Source organism: Limanda limanda, chromosome 1 (genome assembly GCF_963576545.1).
Source record: "Limanda limanda chromosome 1, fLimLim1.1, whole genome shotgun sequence".
NCBI lineage: Eukaryota > Metazoa > Chordata > Actinopteri > Pleuronectiformes > Pleuronectidae > Limanda > Limanda limanda.
This window is the reverse complement of record NC_083636.1, coordinates 19,418,820-19,438,376: the sequence shown is the minus strand read 5'-3', so window position 1 is coordinate 19,438,376 and position 19,557 is coordinate 19,418,820. Positions and strand designations below refer to the sequence as shown.

General features: G+C 44.6%; 1 protein-coding gene across 6 annotated transcripts in view; it reads right to left on the bottom strand.

Annotated features, from left to right (window-relative positions):
• The window catches only part of pawr (PRKC, apoptosis, WT1, regulator), a 42,444-nt gene that overhangs the window by 10,336 nt on the left and 12,551 nt on the right, over positions 1–19,557 (bottom strand). For all 6 annotated transcript variants that reach the window (XM_061068118.1, XM_061068110.1, XM_061068086.1 and 3 more), the window contains one exon: positions 2,381–2,506. In XM_061068118.1, the coding sequence (XP_060924101.1) occupies positions 2,381–2,506 (126 nt within the window). The remainder of the gene's footprint in view (positions 1–2,380; positions 2,507–19,557) is intronic.

Here is a 19,557-nt window from a genome sequence, read left to right as displayed (position 1 = left end):
TGTCAGAGAGGAGACGCTCTGCAGTTCTCTCACACGTCTTTTCTAATTAAGATGCTCACCTCACCGAGCGGGTTGAGCTTTCACTCCCAGGCCGAGGAGACGGACGACAAACTGAAACACGCACGAAGAATGGCATGTGAAAAACCAGCTGCAGGGGAATTAAAGTGCTCTGTGTGTGACTGATGCACCGTCTGCATGTGAGGTCATCGCAGGTGCATTTACCTTCACACAGCAGTTGGGTTGTTTGTCAGCAGGATTAAAAACTGAAATTGCTGATTTGAATTCCATGAGATTTGTGGGGAAGGATGAGATATGAGCAGTGTGTGAAAATATCCGTTATCAGTCGTTCTAGTTTACCTTCTTCTCTACGCTGCAGATTTCCTAAAGTGTTTTTGCTGGTTTCCTGTGAAAGAATTATATCTTTTTTTGGTGGTTTGATTAATATTAATTCTTGTGGATGTGTGAACGTGATCAAACATTGTTTCAGGCGAGTTTTGCAGGTGAATGAGAAGAGGAACATTAAGAGAGAGAGGGTGCAGCTCTCTGCTCTGGACACGGCGCCACATTAGAAGCAGATGATGGCGAGGAATGTTCCGTCCGCTGCCGGCTGCTGGATCGCTGCAGCAGGTTTTCCATGTCGGACTCGAACACACGAGGGGGGGCGAGGCTCGATAAACCAGGACCACATGGGCTCTGACCGGGCCACACATGTCAGAGATGCGTGTCCTGCCACATGCACAAATATGTGCATATATCAAAGTGTTTACATGTGTCCCAGGAAAGAAGTCGCGGGCAGAATTTAAATACACGAATCGGTAGCCGGGATCCTTTCTGGAGTTTCCATCACACAAGAGTTACAGCTCGTCTCAAAGCTGAAAACAAGCAGAACCAAGCTTCAGATTTAAAACTTGTTCACCCGCACACTGTATCTTGATAACGGCTGAGAGGCCGGACAGGACGTTCTCCATCACATCGTCCCTGACACGGCAATTACTCGTCTCCCCCCCCCGGTGATAAATGGGGCCTGAGACGACGAGCACACTTTTGGGATGTAGTAAATCCTCCGACCACACTGTAGCCGTGACGCTCTCGTCTGCCTCCTCATGAGCAGAGCTGGCACTGGACCCCCCACCCCCCACCCCCCCACAGCAGCCACATGAACGCCACGGAGCTGTCTAATTGTTTCTCCTGCATCTGGTCCACGTTTAGCCCTCGTGTTGTGACTATAGAATCCACAGACACGAGTGGACGTGTTCTCAGATCTGAGGCCAAGCTGCAGAGAGACGACTCCACCGAGGGGCCTCGTTCGTTTGTTTGTTTGTTTACGCACAGACGTCTTCGTGTAAACAATCAAATCCTTTGCTTCTCAGCGTTTTATTTCTGCCGGGCACATCTCAGCAGGTGCTGTCTGCAGTCTTCCTGTTAGTGCGGCGTTTGTGTACATGCTTCGTACACAAGCCTTCGTTCTGTGTAAGCAGCCGCGCCCCCCCCCCCCCGAACAGAATAAGCCCCCTGATGCAGAGCAGCCGATCCGTCTGGAACGTCGATTTGATTCATATTTATTCTGTTTTGCTCAATTTTCATACCAGCCGGATTATTTCCTTACAGAAACCCACACACTGGGTGGAGGTTTCAGTCGTTGTTACACAGTTGGATGCTTTTCATTTCCTCCCTGTTCTCGGAGTCTTATTGAAAATCACTGTGTGCGACTCGAAAGTGGGTTTTGAAATTAGAGACGCGACTGAATGTGAACTCCTCTTCCAAAATAATGAGGACTGAAGTTCTGAGTGTGTTGATTCCTGGTTTGGTTTCATTCGCACTAATTAATTTATCGCCTCCGTTCTTCAGAAACCCTCCTGGACACGTCGGGGGGGAGAAGCCCAACTGTGCACGGCTTCACTTTTCATTAAGTAAACACTGAGCGACTTGCCAAGAATCTGAAAGAGTCACTTTGCAGTAATCACCGGTGTCTGGTTCACGTTGTTGAGAAGCAAGAACAGATCCGGACCCTGAGGAATGAACCTCTTCACTTTGTTTTGTCATGTTTTAAAAAGGGCTGCAACTAATAATGAAAGGTCCTTAATCAAGCAATAATCAGAAAAAACCCAATCTGAATCTGATGAAGTTGAGAGGTTAATCTTTTATCTCTGGGTTTAAGTTTTTGGGACTTTTCCTTTTTGCTTTTACTGGATTTCACAGCGATGATGAAATGTGAAGACACATCTGCATCTGTGCAGCTTCTCTCACACAAGCTCAGCTCCTGGTGTCTCCCTGAGCAACACTGCCTCCGTTTGGCAGCATGGACGCATCAGTGGGACGACAGACACTTCAGCCTGAGTGAATACTTCAGTGTGTGTGTGTATCTCATGTCACGTCTCACCAGTAAGTGGCCGGTGGCGGGATCAGCAGCCATGGCCTCGTTCTGGAACGTGTTGGCCTGGACCAGCTCCTCCTCCCTCTTGTCCTTCTCCCCTGGGGGTTCGTCGTCGTCCAGCTCATCCAGACTCTGAGAGAAGAAGAGTTGGAAGAAGAAACATGAGACTTCCTGCCTTGTAAAGCTTCCAGTTTAGTTTTCGTATTTGGTACATTTCAGACCACTAGACTTTAACATTTAATCATCTTTATAAACCAAGACATCTGCTTTCTTGTGCTCGAGCCGTACTGATTTATGGGTTTGCACAAAAATTAAACATCCAAGTATTTAGTCTGGCTTTTATAAAGTGTTTTATAATTTTATGTTTATATTGTATCATTACATTTAGATCTATTTTGTCATATTGTCTTGATTTGTCATTTTAATCCGATATTTATTATCTTCACTTTCTTTTAATGATTGCTTTGGTCTGTGTAGAATGACAGCTTCATATCTGCATCATTATTTATAAATATCAAGCCTCGTTTCTTAATAATATGGGTTTGAAAACTAAATCTTTTCAATTTATCGTATCAGGAATCATATCCCTAATATTCTAGCAGAATCCCTGAAGAGAACCCCAGATGACTCGGTCCCTTCCACGGTTGACAGACGCATGGTGACAAGCGAGGTCATTCCCACCATCACAGCGACGGTGACCTCTGCCTCGTCTGCTCTTAATCCTCTTAAGACGTGATCACGTTCACTTCCAGGAATCCCAGGGGAGCCGCAGCTCAAACACTAGCCAGAGTCGGCTCAGGACACAGGGTGACGCCTGCTCCGAGGCCTTTCACCCCCTGAGGACAGTCAGAGGGGATTTTACTGACCAGAGGAGAGGAATGTCCCTTTGAAAACACAATAAAAGACAAACATACGGAGTGCAAACATCCCTTCGACGGACGAGGAGCATTTCTTTCATTATTTCTGGATAGATCTTTGACTTGGTCTGGGAAATCCTCCAACTTCTGGTTTCTTAGCTTTATTATGAAATATGTGCTCCAGCCCGGCTTCCTATTTGCATTAGTTTAGAGCAAACAGAGCTGCAGAGTTAGATGAAGATGCATGGCCTATACACAGCTGGACATTAGGATGGATGGTTGGATCGTGACGAGAGACAGAGACCGGGGCCGAACTCCCAGAGGGGCACAGCGCAAACCAGTGCTTCCTGTTCCACGCGACAAGGCGAAACAAACGCTACCCACTCAACAGCCCTTTATTGGTAAAAATAGCTTAAGGAGGAATGCAGTCGTTTCTAAAGCCTTTCCTGCCAAACGCTTTATCAGTGGTCCTGAGGGAAAACACCAGCTCTCACAGAGCTGGTGTTTACTTCTCTCCTCTTCCTCACAGCCTTCTTCTTGGACATGCATGTGCAGAAAAAAGTCCCCTCTATCATTTCCACCAAGGAGGTTTGTCTGTACTTTATCAGGATTGTGCAAAAACTATTATAAAAGAATTTAGAGAATAGAATAGAAGGTAGAGCTGAAATCATACTGTGTGATGCTTAAGACATAAATATCATCTTCCCCTGCAGAAAGCAACAGTAAAATTACAAAAAGAAATGAGTCGGCCCAAAGAAATGGTTAAATAATTGAATAAAAGGCTGAACACGTCTGCTTATGTCAGAGCGGTTTGTGGTTTTGCACTGAATTGCATTCTGCTCTACTTTCCCCTGCAGCAGTGTGCGAGTGGCCGGCTTCACATGGCACCGTCTCAGGATTTGGACGAAACAATAAGTTGGAAATAAAAAGAGAACGTTTCCCCGAGTTAAAAACGACATGAAGCAGAAGTCAGTGGATGTGCAGTGACTAACCTCCCTGCTATGCAGCCACTCGCCTGGAATGTGGAATTGGGAATCTGAAGGTTTATTTTGGATTGAGACGCAGCACATTTCACTTTAGTAATATTCTGAAACTACTGCGTGTTTTCTTTTGTTCCAAATTGAAGGGAAAGGACGATGCATGTGCAGCCATATAAGGGTCGTTTCTGCTCCCGACATCATCAAACTCTATGTTCTTTGGCCACTTTTGTACCTCGAAATCAAACAGATAATAAGACGGATGAACGAGAAACAGCCGGACTGATGGTTTGAATTAGTTTTGTTATGAGCCGTGTGGTTCACGTGTTTTTCAATATCATTCTCCTGAAGTTGTTCGATGAGAGTCGAGCTCTTCGTGGCTGAACTGCTGGATAATGAATCATTTCCATATTCTGACTTCACATGGTTTTATTGTGTGTAAATTACAGGTTGAGTTTGAGTGAGATAAACTTAGCTCGTGTTTTTAGCCGAGTGCCGACACAACACTAAAAGTGCTCATTCAAAAGTCTCAATACTTTATAGATTTTCAGGTCACAAAACCGAAACTCAACCAAAGAACGGGTGGAAAAACAGAGCTGGTTACTTTATTGTTCCGCATTCCATGATTTTTATTATTTTTATGGGTGGTTCGCTTGGATTCCTGTCAAGTATTTAGTGTCTTTAATCTTTTTATTGGTGTTTTGTTCTGAGGGTTTTTTATTTGTGAAGCATTTTCTAACTGTGTCCTGAGAAGTATGATATAAATATAGATATTATCATTAATACGATTGAAATATACGATATTTAGTGGAGTTTAAGATGAAACAGTCAATAGTCCTGTAAACTCATTCTCCACTATAAACAGCATCTTGTTGATTCAAGAGATTTCAAAAAGCTGAAAACAAGCAGCCAGTTTTTCCCCAGAATGCTCTCTGCTTCCTGTTTACAGCCACAGAGTGTCAGGGCCTCGTGAGAGTGTTTACTCAATGTGAAACATGTAAAACACGAATCCTCCTCTGCTCCAGTGTCAGAACCCCTGTCCGTCTGTAATCTCTGGAAACTCTGTGAGAAGCTTCTGATTCTTGAGCTTGAAACTTCCTCTCCCTGCTCTCGTCTACATCTTTAAAGTTCCTGTCAGAGCGAGGCTAAGTGATTCTGTGGTGGCAGTAAACCTGCGGCACGTAAATATAATAACGACCCCGAGGTTAAGACGTGAGCGATTTGCCAAAACCTTGATGTCGTCCCAGCGTTCAGCAGAAAGCGCTCCGAAGAACCTCGTAGATCTTTTTAATGTAAAGGAATAATTTGGTTGAGCAGCATCGAAGCTTAGATTAACGCTCAGCATCCAGCCATTAATCAAAAGGATTATTATCTGTGACAGTTTCACTAATTCCTTAAAGAATAAGATGAGTTTCAGTTGAAGGAACGTTCCCCAGGAGCTCAGAGAGTTTCCACCGCAGGGACCAGGGTGAAATTAATATCCAAGGGAAAATCTCAATTCCAATGAAAGTCTATGAAAATGGCAGCAGACTATATATTCAATTCTAACCGCTAATAACCTCAGCCTCCTCTTCATCACCCAACATGAACATACTGTAGAAGCTGCCTGGTCATGGTGCCAGGGCCCTGTCCACTTAGCGGGCTGATTCATTCCTAAACAAGCAGAGGGCAGCTCGGCCTGAGGGCCAGTCCCATTCAGCAGCTTAATGACTCACGTTTGATAATCACCTGCCACTCGCTGCAGCTCAGTGACTTCATTAAAGATGATCCATGAGAGAAGAGCTCATTACAGACAGACACAGCTCAGGTGTGACACGACACTAAGGTCAAGGGTCAGAGTCACGGTCAGCGGAGGTGCAGCGACTCTGAGCAGGAGTGAGACGTCATTTCACAGTTCAAAAAGTGTGAGAGGACTTTTCACTGATCTGTGGCAAGAATATTACATTTAATCCTGGATGCAAAAACGTTTTTTGGCTTGTTTTCTGTCACTTTTCCTAAATAAACATATAAATACTGAGCCAACAGATTTCTAACAAAATATATCTCAAGACTTATTTGAACTATTGAGTGTAAATAGTTTGAGAAAAGAACATTTTTCTCTGCTACTCTCTTGACAAAGTAGTAAATCGAGGTCTTGACTTTTTGCTGATAAAAGGACGAATGTATGTTGGTTTTTATTTTCGGGGTTTAAAACGGGATCATGAAAACAACAATCTCCTGAGTCCAAATCTGTTTTCAGAGGGTTAAGGAAAACAGAAAAGTCATTCAAATATATCAACAAACACTCAAGCTGTTGACTTTTAAGATTTAACACCTTCACAGTTCAGATTCCTCAGGATTTAAAGGCCTGATGTGGTTGGTTCACTGTTGTTTGGGGACCGAGTCGAAACATTCTCAAGAATCAAAGCTTATATTGGCCGCAAAGCTCAGAGTTCCTTTAAAATTCACTGTTTATCAAGTGAAAGTCTTGAACTTACAGTCTGTTAAACTCTCATTTTCACCCAGCCAGACCACAGGATGAGGAGGGGGGGGGGGGACCAGTCATTCAGCAAACAAACAGCAGGCGTCCGGCTGTGATTGTTGACCCAGAGACGTGCAGCATCAGCAACATTCCTCCGGACGTCTCGGACGGAGCAGACGGGCTCAGCGGGGCCCGGCACAGATTCTCCATCTGTCTGCCTGAGCCTGCGTCTGGGAAACAGCTCTCTGCGGATTCTGGAGTTTGCCAAACGTGTTCTCTGGTCTCTAACCTGCACTCTGGGAGTCGGGGAGGAGCAGCGGTTGTGTAAAGAGAGTCTGTGTCTGGTTGTGTGTTTGCATCATATGTTAGAAACTCTCGGTTTCTGGCAGGAGAAGTTCCAGAGCAACTGACTCCAGCTTTAAACATGCCCCCCCCTGCTGTGCCTCTGACCCTCAGTATTACACCAGAACATTCATACGGAGTTTCTAACAACACCACCGCCGCTGTGTGTGCTCAGCTGAACGATAATCCACTAAACGCTGCATCTGAAACACAGCAGCATTCTATCTGACAACCTCCAGAGTAAAACAATCATTATCAGGTTCAGGCAGGATCCTGCGCTGGAGGATTTCTACGCAGAGCCGAGGAAATGAAGAGTGAACAACTGTGAAAACATCACTAATGGATGATATGAGCTGATGATGCTCGATGCCGTGAAATTATGCAGATTCGTGGAAAATTTGCGTCATTACACGGTTTCGCCTCAAATCTCCGATAAATAATTTGTCGTATTTATGTAAAGGAGATAAAATACCAAAAAACAAACAAGGCAAAAACACAACCACAGCAGAATGTGAGCGACAATCGAAATGCTCGGTTCTTTCCTGCGTCGTTAGTGAGGTTGTTTGTGGAAAAACCAGAGTCGAGCCAGTCACCGCTACAAATCTGTGTTGTGACGTTTGTGTTTTGGCTTTTACATCCATGTGTTTTTCCGTTAATGTTGTTGTGGGAGATGTCTTTCTGCCTTTTGGGACATTTTAAATCTTGTTATCAAAAATCTTCCTGCTCCTGAATCTCAGTTAAACTTAAAACATTTCCTTTTTGGTATCGTGAAATCGGACCAGTGTCTGTTTTGTGTTTTCCATTCAGTTTCCTCCAGGTGTAAAACAGGGTCCTTGCAGGAAATAGACAGATCCCTCCTGTATCTCTCTGCACCAGGAGCTCTTTATCTTTGTGTATTTGCTCAAGTCTCGTCCTCGTAAACACGGCCGACCTGCGTCTGGATGTGGGAGGATCCAGGTTGTGGTTACAGCCCCATTAGGGAAAGTCAGATGTTTGTTTTCTCTGGAGACGAACAGGAGATGGTACAAACCGACAATGATCTGTGAGGAGCTGCTCTATCGACCTCTTAAAACAAACTTTTGTTTTCGCTGTGTTGATGTCGTGTTCCAGTTTTAAACCAACACCAGAGGTTCACTGTGATGGATCATTACACAGATCTAAATGAGAATCAATCAATGGCTACTTGGAATAAAATAAATATTCATCGTTTACAGGGTTTTAATGAGTAAAACTAATCATTTCAAATGTTTAAAATCCTGTCAAATGTTTACTAAAGTTAAATCAGCAGGTATTATAAGTGACGTTTGATGAATTCGGTTCTTATTCTGACGTTTTCCTTACGGATGCTAATCCTCATTGAGTAATAACCGCTTTCACCCTCCGGTAGAACAGCCGCTTTGGGCTTTTTCTTGCGAGACGTTCGATGGTTGTAACATCTGTGCGTCCCGACCACAGACCAGCACGGCTGTAACTCAGGCCCGGGAGAGACGGTGGGCCGGTGGTGGTGGTGGTGGCTGCCGGAGCGTTTATCCTGTGTTTTGTCTAACCTCCTAATCTTGTTTTCGCCCCAGTGCTGCCATGTGCACTTCTGGTTCCTTCCTGTCCTGATGGGGGTTTCTGCACCGCACGGCAGAAAGCACAAACCCCCCCGACGGTGGCGTTCCAACACTTTTACCGTCCACATGTTTCTCGTGGCAGAAGGAAAGCCGCTGAGTGGAGTCACCCTGTTGTTTTTCTACCCTGTTCCCCCGTCGCCTGAAAACTGGGATATTTGGAAAAACCACACAAGCAGCTAAAAAATCCACAGAGAGGAAGGAAAAGACAAAAGGGCAAAGAGGGAGCATCCAACATCCTGCTGCTTCTCGTCCCAGCTTCCACAAGCTGTCCAGATTATTAATATCTTAAGAAGCAGACAGTAAAACTACAAGGTCAAGATGCTCTCTGACAGATTTAGGTAAACGCTCCAGAAAAGGTCGGCTTGACACGTCTTGCGCAAATTATAATGAAAATTGGCCCCAAAAAACCTCTCATATGAACCAAAACACTGTAGAATGGAAATATGACATTAATATTGATGTCATGTATTAATATTAGAAAGGTCACAAGCTCCCCACCACTCGCAAGATTTCGACTTCTTTATAAAATGACTGGTGAATGGAAAAAATTGATAATTAAGTTGAAGAAAGTAATAAAAATACTTCTTGGATCTGCACCAATATTTCATTGGTTCTTCCTTCACGCAAATCTCATCCTTCCACTGAGTTTGCTGCAAATCTGTCCAGTTGTTTTTGAGTCATCTCGTTCACAAACAAACGGACTGAGGTGAAAACATAACCTCCTTGAAACACACCAACTGCTGCAAATCCACCAACTGAAAACTTGCTTTTTAAAATTCAATATACGAGAAAAACTATTTTAAATTGACCACATTGACTGCTCATCACTAGAGGACATTGTGTTCTGTAAACAGAACCGTTCAGCATCTTTGTGCAGCCGCAGATGATACCACAAGTTTATATGAAAATGGATTAAACTGATCCATCTGTGAGAAAAACTGATAACTGAGCCTCAGTCATCGTTTCAAATTCAGCCTTTCAGGACGTATCTGACTGTTTGTGCAGGGAACCCTGACGCTGGGTCACGGACAGATAGCAGCAACATCTTGAGCCAAACAGAGTTAATAACAGCTTATCTCTACAATGTGACCTCTGACCCCGAGCTGTGGCCACTTCTGTGTGTACATCCTCCTCGGAATGTCTGGTATCTCCTCACGTGTTTGGCCGGTCGCCGCCCGAGCCCACAGCGTGATGGGATGCCAAACGGGCTGTTTAACATCTGGCATCCCAGGCCCGTGCTCTTTTCCATTCCAGCCTCACAAAGCCTCCTGAACGAGCTCGTCTACCTTTCAACCTGGCGCGGCCTGGACTCGGCGGAGGGGCAACGAGCCGAGTCCTGTGTCAGCCGACCCTCCTCACAATGGACACTTCATAAGAGAGCAGATATTCGAGGCTCAGATACTTGAGGAGCAGAAACCCTTCTCTGCTGACTCTGTTTATCTAACCCGAACGAGGCGGTCACAGCGCCAAGTGCCGCTTTCAGTCCTCGCTGCCTTTCTGCAGCGGCCGTCGTGTTTTTTGGCCGTAGCTGGGTTTTGTTGGCCGGCGACTCACGCTCATTCAGCGCCCCGACAACTCTGGGACTATTCAGGTTTCACAGACCTATCAAAAGAACCACAGACACGTTGAGAAGGCGCAGAGCCGGGACCGGAGCGTCCAGGAGGCTGCAGAACCGGGAGCAGCGACTTCAGTGCAAACGGCTTTCACACATTGTCAGGTTGCTCCGTGACGCCACTGCTGAGCAAAGAGGACGAAATACTAAACAACACACACAACACGCCACAAAGCTCCTGAGTAATAACACCACCTCTTCCAGTGTCCAATGTTTCTCTCTCTCCCGGTTCCAGCTTCATAGGAAACAGAGGAAATAAGTAAGTCACGCTCACAACGAACAAACAAATCAAAACCAAATGAACCTTTTCAGATAAATTCCAGCCACTTGACTTCATGTTGCTCTCGTGCTGATTTCAAACTAGCAGAATAATCACTTCCTGATTTTCTGTATTTGTTTTCCAAACATGGATGTTGAGCCCTGCTGCAGATTTTTATAAAAGCTCTTTCTAGTTTATCAGCATGTATCTAAGCAAAGTCTTTGTAAACGGCTCAATGTGTCAGTTGGTTCTGTAAAGTTTGAGCAAATTTAGTGTTTAAGTGACGCTATTTGTTTATCTAATCATGCATGTGTGTGTGTGTGTGTGTGTGTGCTGTGCAGCTGGAGAGCAGTAGCAGCCTGAGGGCACCTGAGGGCAGTGCTTTATCGAGCTTGTCCCCCCCCGACCTGCACCTGAACAACACACCTGGCACTGAGAGGTTGTGTGTTTGTGTCACGGGACAAACAAACAAACCTGCTGCCGTCACAGAGGAAAATCAAACAACCTAATATCACAATGAGAGTTAAGATTTGATTTCATGCTCTTTAAGTTTAGTACTTACAATAATAAGACCTAAGTCGACAACATTTAGAACATAGGTCGGGTTGTTTCTAAGATATTTTCAGTTCAATGAATAATGAAGGATTCAGTCTCTAAGTTCATGCTTTTATTCTCATGAGCATTAAACTTATCAAACTTAACTTGTGTTGTTTATATCATATTTCTCACGTCTGAATGTTGTCTCAGTTCAAACAGAGGCTCTGGACAAATTCCCTGTTTAATCATAAACCAAATAAAAACACTGTATTTGGGTTTGAGAAGCTGCTCAGAGCCCTGACCCAGTCATTAGTGAGGAACGACTCCGAAAGCACAGATTTCCTCCTGAGATTTGTCATTTTTCAGGCTCCGGTCTGCTGGACGGGAATTTCTGAGCCTAATCAAGGAGATAATGTCTCGTAGAAACAAAACAAAATGCGTCTGGTGAGAATCGCAGCCCCGGGTTCAGAGCGGGTCACAATTCAATTATCGTATACAAAGCGTCTGGCTGAGCAACAGCTGTCTCTTCAAAATCTAATTTATCAACAGGATTAGGAGCTTTATGAAGAATAAAACTGCTGCTGCTGTGTTTGTCCTCGTTAGGTTGGACTCACTTCAGATGGATTTCAGTTTTTTTTAAATGGAAAAATGAAAAGCCTACAAATTCCTGAGTCGTGGTAATGGAAGAATACAAAATTTGAGTCTCTGCACACACAACACACAACTGCATGAGTCTCTGCACACACAACTGCATGAGTCTCTGCACACACAACTGCACGAGTCTCTGCTCACACAACACACAACTGCATGAGTCTCTACTCACACAACACACAACTGCACAAGTCTCTGCACACACAACAGCACGAGTCTCTGCACACACAACACACAACTGCACGAGTCTCTACTCACACAACACACAACTGCACGAGTCTCTGCACACACAACACACAACTGCACGAGTCTCTGCACACACAACACACAACTGCACGAGTCTCTGCTCACACAACACACAACTGCACGAGTCTCTGCACACACACAACAGTACTTCAATTAACATGACTTAGTATTAGGTAGTAGGATACAATTAAAAGCAAGTACTTACTTTTACTCAAATAGAAAAGTTAATGTGGTATTTTTACTTCAGTAAAATGTCTGAGTACTTCATCACTGACCAGTACACAATGTGTTTCTTGCTGGTTTTAGCTTCATTTTTGAAGTATCGTCCATCTTTATTCACTAATGTGGTGAGTGTTTGGAAACAGTCGCCTCCTCCACTCTTCTTCTCTCACACATGTTGATATTAAATCCAAAAGGGGCCAAGGCCTGAATCAGCTCGCTATAAAATGCTGTGAAAAATCTGGAATGAAAAGTGAAGTAAAGAATAAAGTGGTTCTAAACACCAGGTCTTCAGTCCCCCCCCCCCGTGCCTCACGTTGCATGACTACCTGCGTGCACGGAACCATATGTGGAATTCACAGCTGAGCCCGTAGGAGCAGCTCGTCTAAACAAACAGCCGGCCGAGTCCCGGTCGACCCACCGCACGCCACCGCGCCGCACAGCTGCAGCGGGGGGCCTCCGGGACCACCGTACTTCTGATTGACACAGAAACAAAAACAATGAGCGAAAAACACTTCTATTTAAAGCCTTCGTCTGCCACACTGTCCCCCCCCCCAACCGCTTTCATCTCTGTTCCTGACGCCTGCCGAGGGAGATGAAAGAGAGGGATCCACCGAAAAAAGGATTTATGATCTAAATAAACAGCGGCGACCCCGAGAGGGCGAGAGGCCCGAGTGGTGAAGTGAGACGTCAGAGCCGGGGGAAGCCTCTGTCAGAGTGCGTGTTTGTGAGCTACACACATGTTGTGGGTCTGTAACTACACTCTGACAAAACACTACACAGCCACATGGCTCCAGTTAGAATGTGAAGTTTGCTCTGTTGTGTCTTCGCTTTTCAAACCGAGACATTCAGGCCCCCGTTCAGACCTGGTGGCGTTTTGTTTTTCTTCTTCCCTTACCCCGATAAAGGAAAAGCTTCTTCCCATCAGAACGCTGAGTAACGCAGAGTTCCACGAGTTCATGTCTTACAGTGAAGCAGCAGAATCAGCTGTGACAGCTCTGTAACCGGCGCTCGGAGCCGCGGAGGCTGCGACTGCACGTCTGAGTGAAGAGTAATCATCACCAGGAGAAAACGCACAAATGAGAAACATGCAGAAATTTTGGCCAAGATGAAGCCACGGTAGCGGCGTCCTCACTGGCCAAGCAGAGAGTAATGGTTCTGCAAGAAGGTGGAGCAGTTAGCGGCGAGCTCGGTTCCAATATCAGAGGAATTTCAATCAAGTGCGAGTTGATCCCTTGAGCCACGGCGGCGGTACACTCATCAGCTTCCTGTGGGTTTACTTTGGCAGGTTCCAGCGCATTCTCTCCTGAGTCCTCTCGCTCGGCAGAGACGAGCAGCAGACACTTAGGAAAATAAGCTCCCTTCACTCCTGTGCAGCGGGTGAACACGGAAACCACGTCTGCTGGAAGCATCGAACCTGTGTGGCCACTGACCGCTCCGGGCAACACAGACTGGATTTCCCATCGAAGACAGTGTGTGTAGTTGGAAATGAAAAAAAGGACAAGAGACACAAACAGAGACGATAATAAGACGAGACAAGCTGCGGGTCCCCGAGCGGAACCAGTGTCCAAGACGTGACGAGGTTAGAGCCCGAAAGATAAAAACGACCCTTTCTCTTACGAGGTCACCGTGACCTTTGACCCCTAAAATCGAAATCAGATTATCTTTGAGTCCGAGTGGCAACTGATCCAAATCTGAAGAAATTTCCTCAAAGCAGATTTGAGATATCGTGTTCAAGAGGCGTGACCTTGACCTTTGACCTTCCTATTCTATTCAGTTAATCTATATTATTCTCTCAATTCAAGTTCTATTCATTCGGTTGTATTTCTGTTTTCTATTTATTTGTAGTTATTTATAATAGAGTCTATGGTTGAACTGTAAAATTCTCAGGAAATCAGTGCCGCACATTTTTCACTCCCTACCATCTGGATCTGGATCAGCTTCACACAAAGACCCACAAGGTTCGAGCTCTAGAAGACATTTTATCTGCGACTTCACAATATAACAGACTTGGACCCCAGCCTCTCTTCAGCAGCAGGTACAGTCTTATCTCACTTCAACACACACACGTATGAAAACCCAGGACAACAGAGACGCAGCCCAGGAGGTGAGCTCCACGCTGCTCGTGCACTGTCCTGCTCAGCGTGCCGGACCCTCAGGCCGGGGACAGACAGACCAGGCTTTGCCAACACTGGCATTTAACCAACTCCACGTACAAGCAGAAAAACAAACATGTCCTCCGCTCCTCTCCTCCCGGTGCCTGTGTTTTGATGTGAGGCAGGGGTGATGAAAACAGCCCCGAGGCCGAGCACAGGAGGTCCATGGAAATCTGTCTAAACAAGAAAACCACACATGAATAAAGTATGTCGTGGTGTATTAGTCATTGTGGTTTATAAAAGGAATTGTTGTTATATCAAGCTTTGTCTTCTATTTTCTATTTAAATCCGGTCGTACCATCTCGTCCAATTCGGCAGAACCTGGACGATGCTCTTTGTCTTTTCAGATCCAAATTTTTACTTGTAGCTTTGCACTTTCTTTATCTTTATGTATGTTGTCTTCCCGTTTGTCAAGTCATCTCTTTCTACTCCATTCATAGAACATCTGCTATATGTCTGTGTGTCCTCGAGGAGGGACGACTCCATTTCTGAGGTCTGGCGGCTTTAAGGAACGAGGCTCTTGTGTGTGGTGCAGATTATAAAGTCCTTCTCAACTAGTTTGTGGTTTGTAGTTTTGGGGGCCGCGAGGATAATTCCTCCACATGAAGGAATTCAGGGGAAAAACGATGTCACTCAAGAGAGCGTATCCCTCCGCCAGGGCCGAATAACCCCTCACATGATCGTCTCATAGTTAAAGAATGAAATATATAGAGGACACGAAAATTAACATGTATAAAGAGCTGTCATGCGCCCGGTCACAGGAACTAGGAAATGGACGCTTCTCTTTTCTCACCTGAAGTAACGTCTTCATTGGACTCAAGTTTGTCCAACAGTCGCTCGTCCTTTTGCGTAAAAAGTTGAGTACGAAGACGGATCTTTTTTTGAGCACGTTTGACAGGAATGTGTGAGTGAAGTCTGGAAGTGGGACAACGCAGCGAAGACCTCCTGCCTAAAATAAACATGAGGCCCAGCATCACTGGAGGCTCCTCAGCACCGAGTGGGGGGGAGGTTTGATAACAGCAGGAGAAGCTGGATGGGGAAGCCTGTGTGTGTGTGTCTGTGTGTAGCCTGTGATTATGTTATGTAATGTCCACTGGAGGTAACAAAGCTTTGCCTCTTACTGCTGTTGCATGCCAGCATCCCCCCCCTCTATTCCCTACCTCTCTCTCCCTCCATGCCGATTACATCCTTCCCGGCGTTAATGGGGTCAAAACGGGTCCTTATCTTTTTGGGGCAGGGGCCTGGTTTTTCCACACTGGGGTGAATTTGCACTCGCCCGCTCTCTCCACATCCCTCAAGCGCAGGGGCGACGCCGGAGAAGAAAACTTGCGAGCGCCCATCTGCTCTCCTCCGGGGCAAACTCTCCGGAGCAATCATTGCTGCAATTTCGACCATAAAACAGCCGTTAAACGGATTTCCCTGCGGACAAAGTGGAATTTGGACCGAAGGAGCTGAAACGGGCCTCGAGCGTCGGTTCAAGCCGACCACATATCTCAGCGGGACCGGCACCAAAACAAGCAAATGAATCAGTGAATGTGGGAATAATAATAATATTAATGTGCCGCAGGAATTCCAAATGAATGATTTTCTAACGAAGACGCCCCGGCTGATCTTTCACTAGCCTGCGCCCCCGACATATTTTCTTTGTTAACATAAAACATAACTTCACATGTTATCTGCAGCCGATCCCGATTCATCCGTGACAGGATCAGCAGGTCGGTTTTCTATTGACGACTAATGCACCACAACGTCCTCGGAGAAGATTATAGTTTAAAAGTGAAAAACTATAATTAGAAAAGCCACGTAGAGTCGGTTAGGACTGTTACATAAACCCGCTGCATGTGTTCCTGTTGTTTTACATATTTCCTTTTTACTCTAGGACGTTCTGCACGTCAGCCAAACCCGACAGGAAGAGAGCGTTCACCACGTTGTCTGAAATGATGCCATGTTCGCAGTTTGTTTGCAGTTTGTTCGGTGACGTTCACGAAGCTGGATGAAAGTTCAATAGTTAACACTTGGGGTTTGTTTTTCTTTGACTTGTACTTCCTTGTGTTTGATATGGTTATATTCCGTGTTACATAACCGCTCGTCAGATATTGGCTCTGCGTATTTACAGAGGCCGTAAAAAAAATAATTAGCTAAAGGTGTGAGCTCTGCAGGAGGAAAGACAAATATTTGACAATTGAGCTTTATAGAAATCCTCTTAAATACCTGTTAATCCTCCTTTGTCCACTAATAACAGTCGACCTGAGGCGGCTGATTCTCCCGGAAACGTTGGTTTCAAATTAACGAAGAAAAGAATGATAATAAAACTGATTATTTCTGATAATTCAACTCTTGTAATGAAAGTTTGTAACTATATCCAACATTGTTTGCCTCTGAACGGTTTCTTCTGAAGGAAGAAAGTGTGTTTGTGAGGTTTTAAATGTTAACAATGACTAACAGGAGTATTGTCGTATAAAATAAAGACACATTATGAGTCTTTAACTTTTTAAAGAAGGGCTGAACAAGACGATTTTAGCCACACGCTGTTTAGTGAGTTTTTGCTGCTTCCATAGATTCAATCTGAGAAGATGCAGAGCGAACAGATCTGCTGCCATCAGACTTCTTTATTGTTGATGTATTTATTGTTATTATCTGTTTAATTCTGGCGGCACAGTTAATTGCCCCTCTGGGATAATAAAGATAGTTTGGACCTTGGACTTTCTACATGGAAACTATTTGCCCACTTGTGCATAGTAAACCCTGACATATGTTATTTTTAATAATCTCAAATGTTCTTTCTATGAGTTTAGTTTGCTTTTGGTTTGATCGTGAAATGTTTTGTTTTGGAAAATACCAAATAAAAACATCAATAAATGTGTGTTATTACGTGAAAAGGTTTAAACGCTCTCACGTTCAGAGAGGCTCACGTTGAAGCACTGAAAATGAACAGAATTCAAATTAAAGCTCCCACTACATCCAGTGATTCCTCTTCATTTGATACCGAGCTTATCGTGTGTTTTGTTGGTTGCGATAAAGCACCAAAAACCACTTAACTCACATTAACCTGAAATTAAAGTCGGTACTTTAATAAGACGCAGGCGGCTCAGTAATTAAATTCTTCTCTGTGTCATCAGAAGTCATTTGATACGTCTGTGGTGTTTGAGTCACTGAGCATTGTTTGTTCTGAACACAGAAGACGCCTTATGTTGGTTTAGATGCGTTTTATTTCCCTACTAAGCACACACACACACAGACACACACAGACACACACATATCCTGTCAGAACACGCTGTTCTACCCTTTTTAAACCACATTAGACTGTAATCATATTGTTGTATAAAGTTTATCGACTTTGTCCTGAACCTTCACAGGTCAACTTCCACATGAGGATGTTGTTTATGACTTGCAGCTGTATCACAGTAATACTGGCTCTTGTAGTTAAGTCAAATCAACAGTAACGTTATGATTAACAGCTGCAGCTTTGGTCTCAGACGTTTGTGAAGCTTTGATTCTTCAGACTTTTCCAGGAAAAATACACAGAATTTTCGAAACCCTTAAAAATGACTTTAACCTGGATTTTGACCAAAGCATCAAAAGAAGATCTGGCTGCATTGGTCAAGTTATTTATGACGGCCGAGGTGAAAGTGAGCAGGTAGTGAGTCACCTGACACTGACCGAGCTGTAATATGACACAACGTGGCATCAGACTGGTGAAAGGAGAACAGGAAACTGGAACCAGTGCAGCTCACGTCACTTTGAATAATATGTGGACTTTTTCAACAGAGAAGAAAAACTTCTGAGCTTTAATAAGTTGAGAGAAGAAGAGACAAACGACCCAATCAGACAAAAATCTGGCGCTGATGAAGAAGAAAATCATTTTCTATTCTTTTGTTTCCATGTTGGAAACAATATTCAATCAGAATTCTGATGTAAAATTAGAAAAACACTTCAACATGTTGGAAATTAAGTGCAGCCAGACGTACTGATGAGACTGAATATGTAAAAATAATCAGCGCTTCAGTGACTCACTCCTTTCCAAAAAAATACACTAAACAAAGCAAATATAATTAACTTGCTGCACAAAAAGCAATAATTCAATTAGACGACGGCGCCTCGAGGGAGAAATTCACAAACTGCCTCAAAACTTGTTTCACTGTCGATCCAAACGGAAAATAATCAGTGGGACACACCAGAAAAACTGGAAAAACTTGAGACTGATGGAAAACGAACTGAGCTTCAGGCCTGAAACCGTCAAGCACAAGATTTATTTTTGTAAAACTGCGTCTGGTGCCAGAGTTGCATCAGACGCAGGGAGGCAGACGCTCAGGGAAGTTTTAACACTTCAGCAGAAGAAAGTAAATCGAACCTGATCCCACATTCCCTGCCAGCAGGTGGCGCTGTTGTGCCTAGTCGCAGATAGTCGACGCACACAGGTCGGTACAGTCACAAACTTCGGGGTTCGTGCATCCACATAGGGGTCAGTGCGCCCCCTGTAGAAATGGGTGGGTAATGACGCTTACATCACAAGGACAAATGGGACGAGGATAAAAAAAGAGCCTCTTCGGTTTTGGTGCGGATCCAGGATTTTGTTTTTCACTTTCTCCAACGTTGCAAGATGGAAAGTTTTTGAAGTGGAATAATAATTCATGGCACTTGATAAAAAGTTAGGAATGGATTTAATTCCAACCACTTCCTTTAACATTGCAAGATTGGACGTGTTGGACATTTTCACCAATTTCCCAGGAAACAATTCATGGACTTTGATGAAATCATATGCAGGGAAAGGATAGAATAAGAATCTTGTGTCTTTGGGGGATTAAAGCCTTTCTTCAGCTCTACGGTAACAAACTGAACCAGAGACCTGTAAATACCTCTTCACATTTGAATGAATGTTCATTCTACACTGTTCCTTTTCAAATAAAGAAGAAATACAAAAGCTTCGAGGGAGGACAGGTGATGAGGCTGAGAGAGTGGAGGGTGAACACAACCCTTCCTGTCACAACAAGAGAAGAAGACAGGAGTGAGAAGTTAAGGGGTGGAGAGGCAGGGTGGGTGGGGGTGAGGGGGGGGGAGTCCAGCCTCTTCCTGGAAGAGCAGGACAATGACCACTTCCCGCTCCGTCCTCTTTCTCTCTCCCTCGACGTCACTGTGAGTTACACAGGCAGAGGGGATCGGTTGAAACCCGGGGGTGGATTTTGGTTGTTGCGGTTTCCAAAAGCAGACAAAAGGCAGCTGGCAAGGGCGTCGCATGATTAGTGCATTCCT